General features: G+C 35.5%; 1 protein-coding gene across 1 annotated transcript in view; it reads right to left on the bottom strand.

Moving 5' to 3' along the window:
- Positions 1-8,181: 8,181 nt before the first annotated feature.
- Positions 8,182-19,525, bottom strand: part of DCDC2 (doublecortin domain containing 2) — a 169,771-nt gene continuing 158,427 nt past the window's right edge. The window contains exons 10-11 of the mRNA XM_011355680.2: positions 16,151-16,450; positions 8,182-13,174 (exon numbers count right to left, since the gene is read on the bottom strand). Coding sequence (XP_011353982.1) covers positions 13,070-13,174; positions 16,151-16,450 — 405 coding nt within the window. The 3' untranslated portion in view covers positions 8,182-13,069. The remainder of the gene's footprint in view (positions 13,175-16,150; positions 16,451-19,525) is intronic.

The raw sequence follows: 19,525 nt of genomic DNA, 5'->3' as shown, positions 1-19,525 counted from the left end.
CTTCTGGAAAAGATGAGAAAGTGTCTGCATCTCATCTCTGTTCAAAATATGCAAAACTAAAATGTCCTTTATCCTAGAGATCTGCATGTCTCTAGAGCATAAAAAAAGCGGGCAGGAAATATACACATATGTTATCACTACACGGGATTTCAGGCCAAACCAGTGCAAATAATTAAGGTAAGACTCCCTCTGAACTCAAGTACTACATTTACAAAAGATCGGTCCAAACAGCTATTTTTGTTTTCCCAGAAATTTAATAAAGGGTAAATCTGCTCATCTACGAGCTCCTTAAAGGTCGATACCATGTCTTACTCATATTTCTCCCCCCGGCCTAAGTTCACAGGAGCTCAATGTTCGCCGAATAGAGGTGTTTTAGTTTAAAAAAACTGCAATAATTTTTCTTACCAATCTAACCTCTTGGTGACCTCTACCACTTTGTACATTAGTAAGAATCGTATTTCCCATGCAGTGCCTGAGTGCCTTGCATGCTTTGACCTGTTCCAAAATGTATTTGCAGGAATTCCTGGAAGTTATTAGTGCCTCGAAACCCATGAGCAGCTTGTACATTTTTAACTATGGGAGCACAGCCCAACCTGATTGAGGGAGACAGCAGAGCCTAATGGTTAAGCGTGCAGGCTCTCAAATCAGACTCCATTCATTTAAATCTTTTTGCAGACTGCAGAACTTTGGTCAAATCATTACAACTCTCTGTGCCTCAGTTTCCCCAACTATCAAGAATTATGACAGCATGTACCTGCCAGGGTTGCTGTTGAGGATTAAATGAGTTAATGCATCTAAAGCACTTGGAACAGTGACTCACATAGAGCTAGTCCTTAATAAATGCCAGTTGTTATTAGCTGGGGTGTGGCTCATTTAAATACACCCATTTAAGGCTCCAGTGGAAGGTGCAAGGCACCTTTCTGTACACATTTTCTGTCACCCCTACTGTCACCCCTACTGTCAGGTCTGAAGTGATTTGGAACCCACCAGAAAGGGCACTGACCTTTTCAACATCAAGTTTAATTAAGGCTGGTGCGTAGCTAAAGTGTAATGTTTCATGTCTTTCCATGTAGTTCATTGAGAAAGATTTATTAACTCATTAAAATGTCTTGTTAGTTATTTTCAGCTACTCAGAATGATTGCTACTTACAGCCAGCAACTTATCCCAGAAAAGACCAAGAATAGAATCTGACTTTATTGACTTCCTAGGCTGGCATTTGCGTCACTAGATGTTGCTCCAACATTAGGCTAAAAAAACTAAAACAAGTAGTGGTTGGTTAAAACTCACTTGCCTCTGGTGACATGTAAAAGGCTGTGGATGTGTCATGGTGAGGCCATGTCAGGCTGACATTATATCCTACTTTTCCTTGCTATAGAGTGGAGCTGTCTGAGCCGGCTGAGCAATCAATTCTAAGGAGCTGGGTCTCTGTGATGTGGTGCTGACCTTGCTTCCTGCAGATCAACTGGTTGAGCTCCCCAATCTCAAGCTATTCCACCCTAGTCTCCATGTGGCCCAACAAACTCTTTCTTTTTCTAAAATAGAACTTCAGCCGCTTTGCCACCTACCTCACCCTATCCCTTCCATTAAGTTGCAAATGTGTATAGTCTCCTCTGTAAAGCTCACTTTTTTTAAGATAGCAGAAATTCTCCTCAAGATACAAGTCCCCAAATTTCTTTCTCACCCCCATCCTGCAAAATGTGTTTAACTCTAGTGTGCAATAATAAATTCGCACTTATATTTTTGGTCTATATGTGCATACCTTCTATTCTTTCTAGTTTTTTTTTTTTTTTTTTTCTGGTTAGATTATAGAAGTAGAACATGGTGGTTAATAATGTGAACTGGGAAGAGGTGAATCCAGATTCTTTGATTTACTAATTGTGTGACTTGCAGCAAATTATTGACTTTATGTCTCATGTATTTCATCAATAAAATGGAAGTAATAATAGTATCTTCTTCATATGGCTGTTGTGAGGATTAAATTTTTAAATAACCAACTAAGGTGCTTAGAAGAGTGTCTATCAATAGTTAAATATCAAATTAATACTGTCATTTTTATTCTTGCAGTTGTTACAAACTGCTAGTGGACGGGGGTCCAATCACTTACTCATAATGCCAAGCAGAGTTCGATATTTAATAAAGTTCCTTTGATAATGGCTATTGATGAGAATAAGAATGAGGGGAGAAAATGCCAAATAAGGTCTAGGTTTTTAATAAAGCAGGCAAAAATGATTTCCTGAGCAACCGAGTTTCTGAATGTGTTTCTACCATCCTCTCAAGCTTCCTATTTATTATGACAATTTCCTGCTTTCAAACATTGAACACTAAACAGGAAATTAGTTTGAGGATGATGGTCTCCAGCCAAAGAGAGGAAAGCAATTTCCGTGGCAAGTAACCAGATACTCTTCCTAGGAAATTTTCTTCAGAAAATGCATATAGTATACCTGGATCTTTAAAAAATCGTCATGGTCTTCGAAATTTCATTCCTAGAAATGAAGAGCAAATTGCACTTCCTTGTCTTCGTAGGCCAAATCATCATCACAATTTGGTTCAATTTTCTAACAGGAGATTGCCTTTCAGAAACGCAAAGAAGCACCTGGCACTGCAGGTGGAAAGCAGAAGGCTCTCTGGTGACCCTCTCGCTGTGTCGGGTCACTTAAGTGATCTGTACAGGAGCAGAGAGGCAGAGAGGCAGAGCCTAGAGGCACAGTGCTACACATGCAGGGAGCTCAATGAACATTTCATTAATGATGAAGATGATAATTTTTAAAACTTCACACTAACGTGATGTCTAAACAGGTATATGGTTACTAATAATTCATAGGGAGCCTAACGCTGACTACTTCACATATAATCTTATTACATAAGTAGAAACTTTCCAATATACATTTACATCATCTATGGCTACCTTGCTTGAGCTGCATGGGCTAAGATTAACAGTAATTAAGGCTCTAAGGTAAGTACAAAGACAAAATCTCTGAATTTTACACGTAAACAGTTGGTGTGTTCAATGTTGTAAAGCTTACGACATTGCCAAGATGATAAAACATCAAGCAACGTGGGCTTGATCCTTCCCACTCTCACACATATACACACTCGCATACCATCATCACCATCACCATCATCTCCCCCTCTTTATATGGCACATCCTGAAAGTTAATCAGCAACTTTAATAATAGACAAAGGTTGTAAACCTAGCCAGTCCAACGTACCATAGATACAGACAATGGAGTTTGGGGAATATCTTTGTCAATAATAGAAAAGCACCAATAAAGAATCAATTCTGGCACAAAGGTGGATAGTAAAGAAGCAGTAAGAAGCCAGGAAATGTTGGCAGGCATTTCAAAAGGAGATGCCAAAAAACAAGTCAGAAAGCTAATAACCATAATTTCTAACAGCTGCGGAGTGCTTGTTCTGTGTCGAGGGCTATACATGCATTCTTCCATAAATCCTTCAGGTCAAAAAAATAGCTACTATTATTTTCTGCTTTAAGAAATTAATTAGCTTAATTGTGGTAATCATTTTACAATGTATATATGTATATCAAATCATCACATTGCACGCCTTAAATATATATAATTTTCATTTGTCAGTTGTATCTCAGTAAAGCTGGAAAAAATCAACTGGTGTTTATTTCTAGAAGCTTTACTTGGTTTTCCAAATTTAGTCTTTTTTTCTAGTCAGAGATCTTGTTCTTTTATATTTTACTTTATAATTTTAATAATTTTGAACATTTAAGTTTAAATATTTAATTAGAGACCCATAAGACTTTAAAAGTTATTATTTCTGCTTCCTTGGGTATCTGTTTCTCCACTTGTATCTGCTGACTGTACCTCACGAGGGTCCTTTCCCTGTATAGCTTGCACATTGTTAATGTGAGCCATCTGTGGATTACTTTGCATGAGACCATTATACTCGGGATGTGGAACTATCTATGGAGAGGTTTTACTTTTTCTTTTTTTTAACCACTGCCTTAGAGGTTTTGTGGTTCTTCCATGTATGTCCTTTGATTTAGGAGTCCCAAACTACTAGGATAGTATAAATTGGAGACTCCACGAATGCTGTAGGAATTTTTATTTCGCATATTTTTTTTCCACCAAGAAGCTAGGATGGATTACAAAAGGTCCATGGTATTTCTAGGAGCCTATGAGCATAATTCTCAAAGAATGTAAAAATGCTATAACAGTAAAAAAAAAAAATAATAATGCAATTCACAACATTTAAAGAAAGGAGAAAAAGAATGAAACCTTTAATGGATGCGATGCAGTCTTGAAAAATTCAGAGTTCATCCCTTTAGAGTTTCAAATAAAACACATCTCATAAAACTAGGAATAAAAGAGAAATTTAACCTGATATAAAGTATCAACCAAAAATATAAGCAAACGTCACATTTAATTTTAAATACTGGAAACATCCCCTTAACGTCAGAGGAAGACAAAAATATCTGCTATTGCTGCTTGTATTAAATTTGTTCTAGTTAGTTCAATAAGATGGGGAAAAAATATTTTAAGATTGGAACAGAAAAAACAAATGTTACTTTTGCAGATAACATTATAGTCTTTATAAAAATCTTACAGAAACTTACAAACCATTTCTAATAATGGGTTCAGCTAAGTGCTGAACACAAAATCAATTTACAGAAATCAATGGCATCCTTAGATATCATTAATAAGAGATAATTTCATAAACTATATAAATGTCTAACCAATGTACTGTATACTCAAAACTAATAATAAAATAATTTTTTTAAAAGTACAGGAAAAAACCAAATAACTGGAAAACATCATTTTAAAAATTATTCTATTCACAACAGCCACAGAACTGTAACATATCTGAGAATAAACATCTATGAAAAGATGTTCAAGTCCTTTATAATAAAAATTATACAAATGTTTGGAAGGACTTTTTTAAGACCTGGCTAATGGATGTTTTAAATTTGCAGATAAGATTATCTCACTGTTATGAAGATCTATGCAGTTCTAATCAAATTCTCAACAGGGTTTTTCAAAGAACCTGACAACTCGATCTTAAATTTTTATGGAATAGTAAAGAGCCAACGTATTTTTGAATTGAGTAGGGAGTTCCACTCGACCAGACATCACTTCTTATTACAAAGCTACAATCATTTAAAAGTAAAGTTTTGGCACAGGGAGCCCATTAAAACCAAACTGAAGCAGAACATCAGGCTAGAGAATCTACGGACAAGCCCTCCTCTATGGGTCATTTTTCATGAACAATGTTTCCTTCATCCAGGAATACAAGGACTTAATGCTGTCGCAAGGAGAGCTGAGAGCCTCCGGGCTTGGGACAATCCCATCTCAAGAGATCATAACTAAAAGTTACAAAAAAGGGAAGAAGCAAAACATGGAGTACCACATGTGCTTTTCTATTGTCCACTGTCATGAATATTTTTTTGCATGCTTGTTATTTTCTATTTTTTTTTTTTTAGTGAAGAACCCTGCCTTTAAATACTTTAAATGAGATATGTTTCCCATCGTATCTCACTACTGTCAACCATCCTGGACATAAAAAAATATACAGTCACCACAAAGATGAAGAAGCAGCATCCAGATTATATCTGAGGAGCTGAACCCCATTCAGCCCTCTTTGGATTCACTTCTCCACTGAGACAGCCTCTAATCTATAACCTAGTTAAGCTTGGGGGCTCATTAGCAGAAGACTAAGACAATGCTGAACACATGGGTAAAACCTTAATGTTATCCTGAGTATAAAATAATGAGAACTTATTGCAAAAACACTTTTAAATTAATATCTTCTCTTGTATATTCACTGACAAAGACTTGTATTACGTAATTTAATTACATAGGACTCAGCAAGGAAAAGAGATATGGATTATTCTGCTCTGGCTGCCATAACAAAATGCCACCGACTGAATGGCTTAAACAACAAAAATTTGTTTTCTCACAGTTCTGAAAGTAGAATTCATAATCAAGGGGCTGGCAGATTTGGTTTCTGGTGAGGTCTCTCTTCCCGGCTTGTAGATGGCTGCCTTCTCACTGTGTCCTTACATGGCCTTTCCCCTGTGTGTGCACAGAAAAAGAGTGAGCTCTGGTGTCTCTTTCTCTTCTCGTAAGGACACCAGTCTTACAGAATTAGAGTCCCACTCTAATGACCTCATTTAATCTTAATTGCCTCCATAAAGGCCCAATTTCTAAATACAGTCACATTGGGGATTGGGAGCTTCAACATACAAATATGGGGGGCCATAATTCAGTCCATAATGGAAATCACCTCCAATCTTAGCTAATACTTTTCCTAAAACACATGAGAACTTGGTATAGTTCTAATGACAAATCCATGGGGAAAACACAGCATGTTCAATAAAAGTTGCTAAGACAGTTTTTTATCTATGTGAAAAAATAAAAGAAAATTAGATCCCTAACTCCAATGCACACAAAAATACATGCCTGGCAGATAAAGTCCTAAATGTGAAAAGCAAAATTAAAAAATATTAGAAAGTATTATAGAACATAATTGACATAGGGGTTTAGACAGATTTCTTAAATAAAGCACACAAAAAAACATAAACTATAAAGACAAAGACTAATATATTTGACTACATTAATATTAAAAACTTCTCTAGGCTGATATAATTTTAGAAAAGCAAAAAAGTAAACTATAAACTGGCAGATATTTTTGCAAAGCATATAACCAGCTAAGGTTATAAAGACTATATAAAGGAGCCCTCCAAAGCAATAACAAAAAGTCAAAAACTTAGTAGAAAAAATGTGATAAACATATAAATCGATGAAAAGGAATCCCCACGGCCAGCAAAGAAGGTCAGGAACATACCTTTTAATACACAGTGAACTAACATTTCTAAGCATCAGATAAACAAACAAACAATAAAAATTAAGTGATTGATTTGACATAGAGTCTGAGAGTACAGCAATAATTTGACTTCCACGTTTCTAAATGGGCTGTAACAGGCATCATTAACCAGTAGAGGCAATGTAAGAATAAAAATATGTTTTCAAGAAAATAGAACATTTGAGTTCGAGGTAACTAAGGGACATCTGACTGGGAGTCTGGAGCTGTCATGGAGAAGAAGCCTGGCCCAGAGAAACAGACTCAGGCGTCACAAGCACATAGGTAGTGGTTAAGATCATGCCTGTGTTTGAGATTGCTCATGGAGTTGGGGAGGATTGAAACACAGGAAAAAAAAAAAGCCAATAAATTAGCAGCCAGAGTCCGGGAGAACCAAGACAATCCTCACAGTTCTCTAGAGGTAGCCAAAAAAGAACAAACATGGTGAAACCAAGGGGAGGTGGCTTATGGAGTTCTGAACTTATTATTATTATTATTATTGCATTTTAAATCATTTTTGTTATTACTAAACCAATGAATTTGTTAAATCAATAGAAAGAGAAGCGCGGGACATCCCTGCATCATTTGTCTCTTTAATGGAGGATGAATTTGTGAGGGTATGTGAGAGACCTATGCAATGATTTGTAATACATTAAGGTCCCATCACGGGGAGGAAAAACACTTGGAAATCTGCAGAAGAACTGAATGTTTATTTTCATAGATGAAAATTTTATAACCAATGCATGCCAGCCATTTTATAATACCTTGCAGAAATTACTGTCATTATCATTGTTTATTGGTTGTGGGAAGTTTCTAATGTTGATAAGCCATGTAGTCTTTAGAGATTTGACTTTGGCAACCCAGATGCCTCCTTCACAGAGGAGGTTCACTTTTTCACTCCTATAGAATAACAACTGCACAGTAGGTGCCGTACTGTCTTCTCAGGGTACCTGAATCACACATATTTTATACCATACCTAGAAGGCAAAATCTTTGTTCTTAACTGCCTTTGTTTCTCAAACACGAAGGGAAAAAACAAAACTATCCCAAAAACTGAAGCAGAATTTTAGCCAATCTCTGTGTAAAATTGTAAATTTATTTCTATAGCTATATCTACACAAAATGTGTAATGTGTGTAATTTATTCTTTGCTTTTAAAGTTGTCTTTATTTAACATAAAATTCTTGGATCTGTGTTTCTCTAATAACATTTCATAAAAGAAAAAACCAATGATTTTTAAAAATATACTTGGAATTTTTATCGACTAAAAAACATATACATGAGGATATAAATTTTTTTTTACATAGTAAAGTTTAATAACTATGCCAAATAGAAACAGAAGAATATTTTAATGTGTTAAATTTCTACATGGTTTAATCAAAAAATTTCTACTGCATTTGCAAAAATTGTCATGCAAAAAATTAACACATGAACTATTAGCAACACATCATAACCAAACAATAAACCATTCAGATGCATTTTAATTATAAAACCACAGATCTATTTCCTTATAAGATACAGTAAACTTTTATATTTTAGAGTGAGCACTGATACAGAAGTAAAAACCTAAGTGCTCATAATTTGATCAAAACACAAATAATTTTCCTTACCAAGAGAAGTTCTAAACATAAATCATATAAAAATGATGAGCTCAACTTATTCTTTACTTAGAACATTGATAATCACACATTATCATTGTACATAGTAAAGATATAAGGCACAAGAATAATATTAAAGCAATAAGACAAAATAGATTTTCTCCAAACTTCTAAAATTGACTACAGTCACTCCCTCTTCCCATATACTGTTACATTTGTGACAATAACTCACTCTATTACACTATATGATTTAAGCTGATAAAACTATAGAGAATTAATTTGGTCTCATTCATGGATTAAAATTAAATTCTTATTGGCTTAAGTCAATGGAGCTCCATTAGTTACCTCTTGATTTTAAAAATGCATTATGGTTATCCAGGCATTGTAAAATTCTCTCCTAATTCTCCATATCCTACAGGATATTATGCCTCTTCATAAACAATATTTTTTTTCCTTATCAACTTGTGGAAACACACTGTCATTCTCCATCCAATTTACTTCATAGTAGGAAATACATAATTTTCATGTGGTAAGAACAAAAATTAGACCCATCTCCATACCAAGATATTTTCTGAAAAGCAAAAATCTTGTAGTATTTACAAAAATGATATTTAATAATAAGAACAGTATGTGCTCATCACCTTAGAAAGATGGATTAACTTTAAAAAAAAAAAAATGGTTCCATTCCAGGACATTACATTCACACAAGGAAGTTAAAATTCTTCTGCACTGAACTTGAACATTAGATAAACTAGTGGACTAATAAGCTAGTCTTTTATTCAATTTGTAGTGAACCTGGCTGTTTAGTACCAAGTTTCTACAAACTGAATAAAAGACATTCATGTAAATTACACACACATATTCGCAAGCAGTAATGACCTGACACAGTCTGGGCTGGTATTAAATATTCTGCACCTAAAGTATATGGTACTTAAGATTGATGACAAAGAACTAAAGAACTATATGCTCTCATTACTTCAGGAAAACAAGATATCTATCTATCTGTCTATCTATCATCTATCAAATCAGTCCTCCCTATAATAAAATTTTTTCATTAAAATGCTGGTAGCTTTCTTGAAAAGAATCTTAAATCTCTTAAAGTCTTTGGGAACTAAGTCATAAAGCACCATGACATACATCATTTCTTAACATTTCCTCTCCAAGTGTTTTTTTGCATTACTTCTCTAAAAAGAGGCTTATTCCATTAATAATGTTGTGCCTGAGGAGGCCTTTCAATGTTTTAAAGTGTGTGAGTGCATCTGTATATTTGCTATGTTTATGTGTATATCTATATAGTCTATTTCTGTTCAGATTGGCAACAGTTCAGATATGATGCTTTCTGTTTAACAATTATTCCCCTTTTAAAAATTTTGCTTTTGCTACTTATTGAGTAAAAAATGAAAATATAAAACTAATTCTGTAGGAGTCAGTTAATGAAATAAAGTAAAGAAGACCTCCTCCTGTTCTGTGGCCACAGTTTTAAATACACAAAGGTTTCCTAGGTGAATTCACTTTACCTTTTGTGCAGAAGGTAGGTTATTTGGTGAAATTTTTGAGGATATTGCTTATGTGCTATAAGCTGGAAGAGTTAGTATGAATAATTTCATAACTAGTATGGCTTCATAGTCGTGAGCTACAGAGATAGCTGACTGACTTAAAGCTGCATATATGTAGGACAGTTCTGTCTTTACAGAGGATCGCAGGAACTAACACTCTCAGAATAAAGGAGGAGGTGTGGAGTACCACACTCTTCCTATGAGTCTGGCATTCTCATAATCCCCCGAAACATAACCAAAAATGTCTTAATAAATAGTCACCCTACGACCATAGAGAAAAACAATGAGTAAAAAGTTATCTCATGGCCATAGTATTGTGTTTTATAATTAGAAGTCCATGAACTCTCAATAGCTATTTTAACAGAAGCTAAGACAGGTAAAGCATCTTTAGCATGAAAACGACTTTAGTTAAAATCTTCATTTGCTCTGCAAAACTCCTAAGGTTCCAATTCAACTAACAAGCCATTTATTTACAAATATCACAAAACCAAATTAAGTTTAAGAAAAGAGTTCCATAAAATTAAAACTAAGAACTCTATCCCAAAGAACTAACATCTTAAAGCATTCTTTTGAGTATCACATAAAAGCTACATGAGTTTTTCACAGCACCCTCTCTCTATAAAATACCTGAAACCTAACCAAGATCTCTTCTGCTCACTCACATAAATGGTTTCAAATTTGTCAGTCTTACTTTATTTGTGGAGCTACTGTGCCATGGAGGCCACTTTTCCCATGGAGAAAATGTCTACATTTGGGAGGTGAATTAAGTTTCATTACTTATGTTAAAGTCATTTCCAAAATAATCCATGATTTTCATTCTATAAATGATTTCTTCCTCAGTTAGATAATATATTTCATTCTCTCTCTTTTTTTAAAGTGATTAGTTGTTATTCATCCCCTCAAGTTATATCAGAAGTGTACCTTGTCAATAGGTGGTAAAATATGCATATATAAGAGAAGTATCACATCCGCACTTTTCAAAATTTTTGCTAGTTATTGTGGCCCTATCGCCTTCTTGAAATACACTTAAAATACCAAACTTCGTTTTTCATGTAAAATAACATTGTGTTTCATTAAGATAACTCCTAAAAAGTTCTTGAAAACCTAAGATGAAGAAAAAAGCCGGAGAAAAAAGAGAGACAGAATATCTTTATTAAAGAAGTGGGGGGGGAGGAGGAATTAAAATAAAATAAAATAAAGAAGAGAGGGGAAAAGCTCCTCATTAAAGAAAAAGAATCACCTCGATCGTTAGTTATAATTTCTTATATTTAATCCCTTATTTTTATAAATATTTAAAATCATTAACCCCAGGCCCAGTAATAGCATGGGAATTTAACATTAAAAACCAGATAATCTTATTTCCCTAGCAACACAAGATTGTTGCTAATAGTCTATGGTGCTTTATACTGTCCCACCTGAAAACCAAGCCTACTAGTAGACATCACAATCTAAATTTTATACTAAAAACATAGTATACCATTTATAATTCATCCTCCCAGATTAATATATTGTTATATCATTATCTCTTTCCAATACTGTTACATTATACTCTCTGCTTATACTTCCTATTTGTAGAAAATATTAAAATAGCTGCTAGGAAAAATACGTCCATTTTCTATAGTGTTATTAAGTGCTTTACATAACTACTCTGATTCCAAATGGTTGGTTATAAAACCTGGAGGGGAAATAATATTTTAAACTTATGATTAATAACGAATTCTATGAAAGCACTAGCAGTTTAAATTTCAAATTTATAATTTCTATATAATTAACAAAAATATTATGTAATATGAGAAAAATATATTTTTCCTATACTTAAGAACTACATCATCTTCTGAGAATTAAAAAAACTAATACAATTATGTTTTTCCCCATATATACCTAACAAGGCAATTTTGAGTTAATTTAATCAGTCCACAAAACTGTAATTGAGAACTGGTTTCATTATGACACTTTTTAAACTTTTTTCCAACAATTTCTATCAGATAACTTCTAATTATATAAAAAAGAAGATGCTTGAGAGTCTAAACATACCAGCTTGAAAATAAATATCTGCTGATATACTTAAGGACAAAACATGACAAGGCAGTCCAAATAGAATAAAGCAAAAAGCAAGTGAAATTGAGCAGTGACAAATTATTCATAAGCCTACTTTTTTTTTTTTTTTACACTCTTTTTTTTTTTTTTTTTTGTAAAAAAATTGTTTGGAGAGAATTCAATCTTTAGACTACCCAAATATTGAGTTTCCTAACGTAATAACAGGGAGAAGAGAGGGATGTCGTTGGTAAAGGTAGACCAGATCAGTGAAAATCCATCGGATACCAGAATTTGCAAACCATCCAGCCAAGGCTCAGTAATATAATGAGATGTTCCTTCATAATTCCTTCCTGAGTGTGTGTCATGAAAGCCACAAGTATAAAAACTTGAAGCACTTAAGGGAGAAACATGACAATATTAATCACTAATACACTGAATAAATAATTCCTCCTTTCAAAATAAATATGTTACATTCTTTTTAATTTTTTTTTAAGGTGGATTTTCGTTGAAGAAGAAGAAAGAAAGGAATATCAACATGTCATGGAAACATTTCAATCCATTGCCATCCCCAAATTATCTCTGAAACTAAACTGTAATTTGTTTATTCTCAAGAGTTTATTGTTTTTAAAAAAATAATACATGCTTTCCTATTATTTCTTTAAAATTTTACGCTTTTCTAGATAAGTGCTCTAGCATAAGCTGCCATCTAATAATCTCGCCTCTAAATTTATAAGAAAGTATACGATAGGAGTAATCTTATTCTTTTTCATCCTTTACAAAAACAAGTGCCCAATTGTCTTCCAGTGTACATTACCCTCTATCCTTCTTATTTTTCTAAATGACTTTTAAAAATATATCCTATATTAAGAAGTCATTCTCCTTTAGTAGCTATTCAAAGTTATCCAGTCTTTCCTTTAGGCCTCTAATTTTATAATTCAGTAGGTAGTATTCAACCATATTGTCACATTATGTTTAGCGATAACTATACTTATTATTCAAGTATTATAACCCTTCATTTTTCTTATAATCAATATCTCTCTTTTTAAAAATCATCTATGCTACGACAGCACTGTCCTTGCTTTGTTCGTTGTCATCATTTTCTTGTGGACTAGTGATTTTTACTTCTGGCCTTGGTGGTCTTTGAGGGTCTAAGTCAGCCTGGAGGAAAAGAGATCAAAATAAAGATATTTAGCTCTTTAGTTACAAAGGTAATAAAACTTACAAAGAAAAAAAATGACTCAATATTCCATTTAACCATATAAACATTCAACTGAGGACAGTTCCTTGGGTTTCTTTGTTTTTCAGTCTATTATCACCCAGTGGACATACCAGTCTCAACACTACTTGTACAGAGCACTTTCTGGGCCATAATCCACTATGTGCTTCAGGGGCACAGATTCATTTCTTGTGCTACAGGCTTTAGTTTTCTCGATGTTTTTATTTCCTGTGAGCTTTTCTTTTCAACAGCATATTTGTACTTTTCATTTTAGCATTTTCAGAGAAAAGGGAAGAGAAAGATGTAGCAATTCTACCTTTATATCACATTAATTCAGCTCCATACCAGCTGCTCTGCTGTTAGTTTTCTACCAGAAATCACAAATTCTTTACGAATATAGTACCGAGTAGCATCAAATATCAAGTAGATAAGAGCAGGACAGAAAATGAAAACACAGAGGCAGCATTTCTCCAACAGCATCCTTTGTTCCTGTTTCTTGGACTTCTCATATGTCATTAATGATATTGTCTCATTTAAAATTTGTTTTTCTCTAATAGACTGAAAACTAAGGGGTGAGATTAGAATTAGCTGGTTCTTAAATTTGGCTTCATAGAATCCTAGAGGCTCCACAGCCCCCACAACAGCCACCAGTGTGGGGAAAACAGAATTACCTCCTCCCCTACATGCCATGATTTATGCTCTAAAAAAGAAAATAGGGCTACTGAAACTATCTCTCATTTCACATTGTTATTTTATGAAGTGTCTCAAATAGTATCTTGAATATAGTATCATCTCAATAAATATTAATTGATTGTTGAGTATTTGTCATATATTTCCTGCTGTTTTCCAACAATCATATTCTTTGCCTAAGAACTGCTACATGGAACAAAATGTTACATGGTAAACGGAATTTTTAGTCATTTTATATACAAAGAATCTTTTTGAAAAAGTTTATTATTAATGCATAATTTATAATTTATATAAATCTGATTTTTCATATAATTGATATGCTAAACATATACCTATATTAATACTTTAGAGAGTATGAAAAATATATATATTATCATGATAAGAGAGATGGGTCAAATAAGATTAAACCTCTTTTGGGTAACTGCTCTGTCTTAGGCATGTGTTTAGTCCTTAAAATTCCTAACTAGTCACGTATCATGCACTTGTTCATTTGGCTCCCAAGAATTTAGATTTACCCTCAATACATACTATTAACATGTATACTTCAAATGATGTGACCTTTATCCTGACTGATGCCTAATTTCTATAAAAAGCCTATTTTTTAAAGTTAAATTTATGGAATAGAAGGACAAGTAATCTATTTACTTCTGTAAAACCTATTTCGGTTATAACATTGAATGAAGCTAGGCGATTGGAAAAAATGCACACTTGAATTTTACTACCTGGATACCACATAGAATTTATACTTTGATTTAGACTTTGATTTTATGCTGTAAATATTCATCGAAGAGCGATATATAACAAAGAGCTTCATGAAACTTGCCATTGCAGTTGCCATACAAATGACACTGAGGACACTCTATGTGATTGTGCTTCCTGTACGAGTCCCTAGACAAGAGATTTTGCTTCCCTCGAGAAACATTTTTTCTTTTGCCTTCCTTGAGAAATTAGTTTTGTTTCCTTATGGAAGTAAAGGGAATCGTGTAATGGACCAAATTTTTTTTTATTATTATTTTAGCTACATTAGCTGTAGCTAAATGTACAAACTTCAGAATATAAATTTTAGCCAAATTTTAATAACTATATAGAACTACACATGGGAAATTTCTTATAGAATAAGACTTTGATTACTTCATGCTGAGAAAAGATGAGAGATATGAGTGTTTTCATTCAGATGTTAAGAATTATTTTTTTGTATAAGCAATATAGTAGATTACAGATAACTTTGGACTGGTTATTGAAACCTGGTCACAAGAACATTTTGCATTTTACCATTACTAAACTTAGTTTCCCTGTGTTAGATAAGCAGATGAGTCAATAATAAATAATTAAAAAAAAAAAACAAAACACTCTTTCAGGGTACAAGACCCAAGTCAGAGGTTGCAGCCTTGAGGGAGGTGGCCCTGAGCTGATAGACAGGAAAGAAGGGCACAAGCAGATGGTGACAATGCTGTGGAGTACACCTACCTCTTACACTATGAAATTCAACTTGAGCCTATCCATCACCATCTAACTTAATCTATTTTATTGAACTTTATCTCTGCTATGGAAGAATGCCAGGACTTGAGAATATCCTGCCCCAGGGCCAGTGGTGGGTAAACAGGTTGAGAAGAAGGTTTCAACACATATTTCTTCACCTTAAGTGTATAAAAAATAGAACTATATATATTATTGCGTGCCTAGTATATTGAGCACTTAATTCAATTAACTCATTTAAAATAGATTAGATAAACTGAACTTTAATATTTATGGAGCACAAAGAAGTCACCCATAACAGAAACAATGTTCTTTATATCATGTCTAGGTTTCACTGGTCTCGATATTCTTTCCTGGGTTGTATCTTCCCCAGTCTTAACTTATTTATACTTATTATTTATACGTCTCTCTTTTGTTGTACATGTTATTAGAAGCCTCTGTAAATTTTTTGTAGAATAAGGTAGGAGATGGATGGATGGATAGATTGATGGATGAATGGATGGATAGATGGATGGATGGATGGATGGATGGATGGATGGATGACAAGAAGGACAGAAATACAGACTGTCAGGTGGTTAACGGTACTTCTTAACTGATTAAAATAATATAGTGTTAATGGTATTGGATCTTTCCCTACTCAACTGTAAGAAGTTTCAGTGCAAGTCCTAAGTGCTTGAATAATTCCTTAAGTGTATGCATACACACACGCACATTCATGCATGTACACAAGTGAGCAAAAGCAATAGAAATACCTCCTCTTGTCCACTGCCAGCTCCTGGAGACTTTATTTCCTCATCCACTGCTTCCTGAAGCTCATTGTTGACCTGATCCAGTTCCTCGCCATTTTCTTCATCAGTACCTCCATTAACACGAGCAGGACCTGCCTGCTCCTCCATGTGACCTGGCATCTCAGCTTGCTCAGAGGCAGCCGTAATCTCCCCATCTCCTTCCTCTTCAACTTCACCGTTCATACCTGTAAACTCTTCTTTCTTTTCTGTACCCTTGCTTTCCTTCTCTCCATCTTCTTCCTCATCTATTATTTCTGCTGGCCTCTGATGGATCAAAAGGAATAATATATAACAGTAAGAAGTGCAACAGAGATTTTCCATTGCACATTATAATAATATAATAATTAGTACATTTCCATCAAGAAAAACTTCCTTACATTTGCATAGTACTTTACAGTATATAATGTGTTAACCTTTACTGAGTGCCTACTGAATTCCACTCTTCATAAATATCTTCTTATTTAATCCTCATGACAATCCTGTGAGGTTGGTATTATTTCCATTTCACAGGAGAAAAAACTAAGGTACAGAGAGATCAAATATCTAGCCCAAGATCCCACTACCTATAAATGAAGAGCCAGCATTAGAACTAAGCATGTGACTCCAGAACCAATGCTCTTAACCGCCATGGCAGAGAGGAAACTGCCCTGCAGGGTCCTTGACTGACGCTTAGTGGAGTGTCTGGCCCAGGTGGGCACAAACTAAGGTGGGAGGGGAGCAGATCTGCCAGACAGCGCTAAAAGACAAGAGATTCATGAAATGTAACTCACCGTGCTTAGTAAGGATTTCTAATTTTTCTATATAAGACCTAAATGAATAAAGGTGAAAAAGATCTCTAATTTCCAAAAGAGAAAACAATATGTCACCATCTCCACACTCATGTCCCGTCCTCTCTCTACAGAGAGCAAACATGACAAAGCCTTGAGGCAGACACACTTGAAGTGATGCGCAGAGGAGAGTTTGGCAAAGAAGAGGGTAGGCATTGTCATTATAAAAACAGAACTGAGGAAATGTCCCGGGCCAAAGATGATGTTTATGGATCGCTGAGGAGCAAAGGCTTCTGGGGGGCAGAAAAGGAGTCAGCACCAGGAGGTTGGGGGGGGCTTTCCTCAACAAGGCACTAAGACAGAGGGGACTCCAGATGGGGGAGAGCTGGAATGAGGAGCCGAGTCTGAGAAACACTGTGGGTGACTCTCCACTAACATGTCAGAGGATCAGATAGCAAAGGATGCTGCCAGAAAACCAGTGGGGCCCGTAGACATCTTGCCTTTAAAGCTTCTCCTGGCCTTTGAAGAAAGGCCTGAATATACTCCGTTCGACTTGGAATTAAGTGAAAGACTGAGAGGAAAAGAGGGAAAACAAGGATGGAGAATGCTCCCTGATGGAAGATCGCTCCTCCCTCAGGCTTTGGGAAAGACCTTAGTGGACTTAACACACCAGTCCACCTATCTAGGAGGAACCAAGTTAATTGAACTATTGAAAAGGGATTATTATGTTCCAGGACTGAAAAGTTTAGCCAAGGACGTGGCTAATAGGTGTGCAGTACGTGCACAAGTAAACCAAGGAAGGACCTCCACGGAACAAGGAGTGACACTCAGGGGAAAGAGACCTGGAGAGCACTGGGAGCTTGATTTTACAGAAGTTACGCCTGGAACTTTTGGATTTAAGTACCTATTAGTTTTTATTGACACATACTCTGGATGGACTGAGGCCTATCCCACTAAGCATGAAACTGCACAAGTAGTAGCTAAGAAATTAATATCAGAGATAGTTCCGAGATTTGGCCTGCCCATAACATTAGGGTCCGACAATGGCCCAGCGTTTATCGCTGTAACTAGTCAAATTATTGCAAAATTATCAGGAATAGAATGGAAATTGCATTGTGTTTATAGACCACAGAGTTCAGGCCAGGTAGAAAGGATGAATAGGACTTTAAAAGAAACATTGACTAAGTATAAATTAGAAACCGGCGAAAATTGGGTAAGCCTCCTTCCCTTTGCACTTCTCCGTGCTAGATGTACCCCCTATGTAAAAGGAATAAGGCCTTATGAAATTATGTTTGGGCGTCCACTCCCTTTACTGCCCAAACTAGGAAGTAGAAAAGAAACAGAAGTACATAATCTGTCCTTGCTTAAGTCTTTGCAGGCTTTACAATTAGCCCGAAGAGATATAAATCATCTGGTGTTGGCTGCCAGAGAAGATAAGAACTTCTCCTTCCAGGCCCACTCTTATCACCCAGGTGACTGGGTCTGGATAAAGAAAGTGCAACCTGCTGCTCTTGAGCCTTGATGGGAAGGCCCGGTTCCTGTCGTCTTGACCACACCCACAGCGGTTAAGGTCACTGGACAATGGCATTGGATCCATCACACCCGACTCAAAGCGGCCCAGCCTCCGGATCCTGACCAGAGATGGAAAGCAACGCCCACTGGAGATCCCCTCAAATTAAGACTTTCTCGGGTTTAATATTTTTACTTGCAGCTTGTGTAGCTGCCAATTCTCATCAACCCACATTGGTTAAATGGGACTAAAAACTACTACAAGGTCAGTCATGGTATGAAGGTTTATTTAATGCAGCCCCTTGGTTAATGACATTATTGTCATCTATTGCTGGACCTTTAATATTGGTTTTTCTAGGACTGCTGTTTAGACCATGTATAGTGAATTGCCTTATAAATTATATTAAACAGAGAGTCCAGGCTGTTAAATTAATGGTATTATCTACTCAAGTAACAGGGGTATCTCAGTTTTCCCCAGTTTATAGGAAATCAAAGATATATGCCTGCAAACCAGTGGGGAATGTGATAGCCTGCTGAAATGTGAAAGGGTTAAAGGATAATTAAAACCTGAAACTGGAAAAAGGAAGTCTATACCTTAGGCCTAGTTTCTGGAACCCCTAACCACATTCTGTTAATCATGAAACTTGTAACAATGAGCTCATACGCAAACTGCCAATTTTAGCCTATGTAACCCTGCTTGCTTGCGTGGCATGAAAAATAATCAATTGTATATAAGCTGAAAATTACTGTTTGGCCATCGCCCATGGGAACACTGGCTATTGCCCATGGGAACATAGGCAATCACCCATAGGAACATAACATTCTAACAACAAGCTTTCTGCTTCTGAACTCCCCGCTTGCACACCTGACCAGTGGGTTGACAGGTAGTGAATAGGAGAAAGATGGACCTTTGTGTTTAAGACAGAATGAGGAATGGGGTTTAGGACTCAAAAACCTTGTATCTTGACATTTCGGGGCTGCTCCTTTGTACAGGACAGCCGCCGGCTAATAAACAGCCTTTGAGAGCATACTTGGTTTGGTCTACTCTATACAGGCCACAACA

This window comes from Pteropus vampyrus, unplaced genomic scaffold, assembly GCF_000151845.1.
Source record: "Pteropus vampyrus isolate Shadow unplaced genomic scaffold, Pvam_2.0 Scaffold22, whole genome shotgun sequence".
NCBI lineage: Eukaryota > Metazoa > Chordata > Mammalia > Chiroptera > Pteropodidae > Pteropus > Pteropus vampyrus.
Note: the sequence above shows the minus strand (reverse complement) of the source record. Positions and strands in the feature narration are given on the sequence as shown.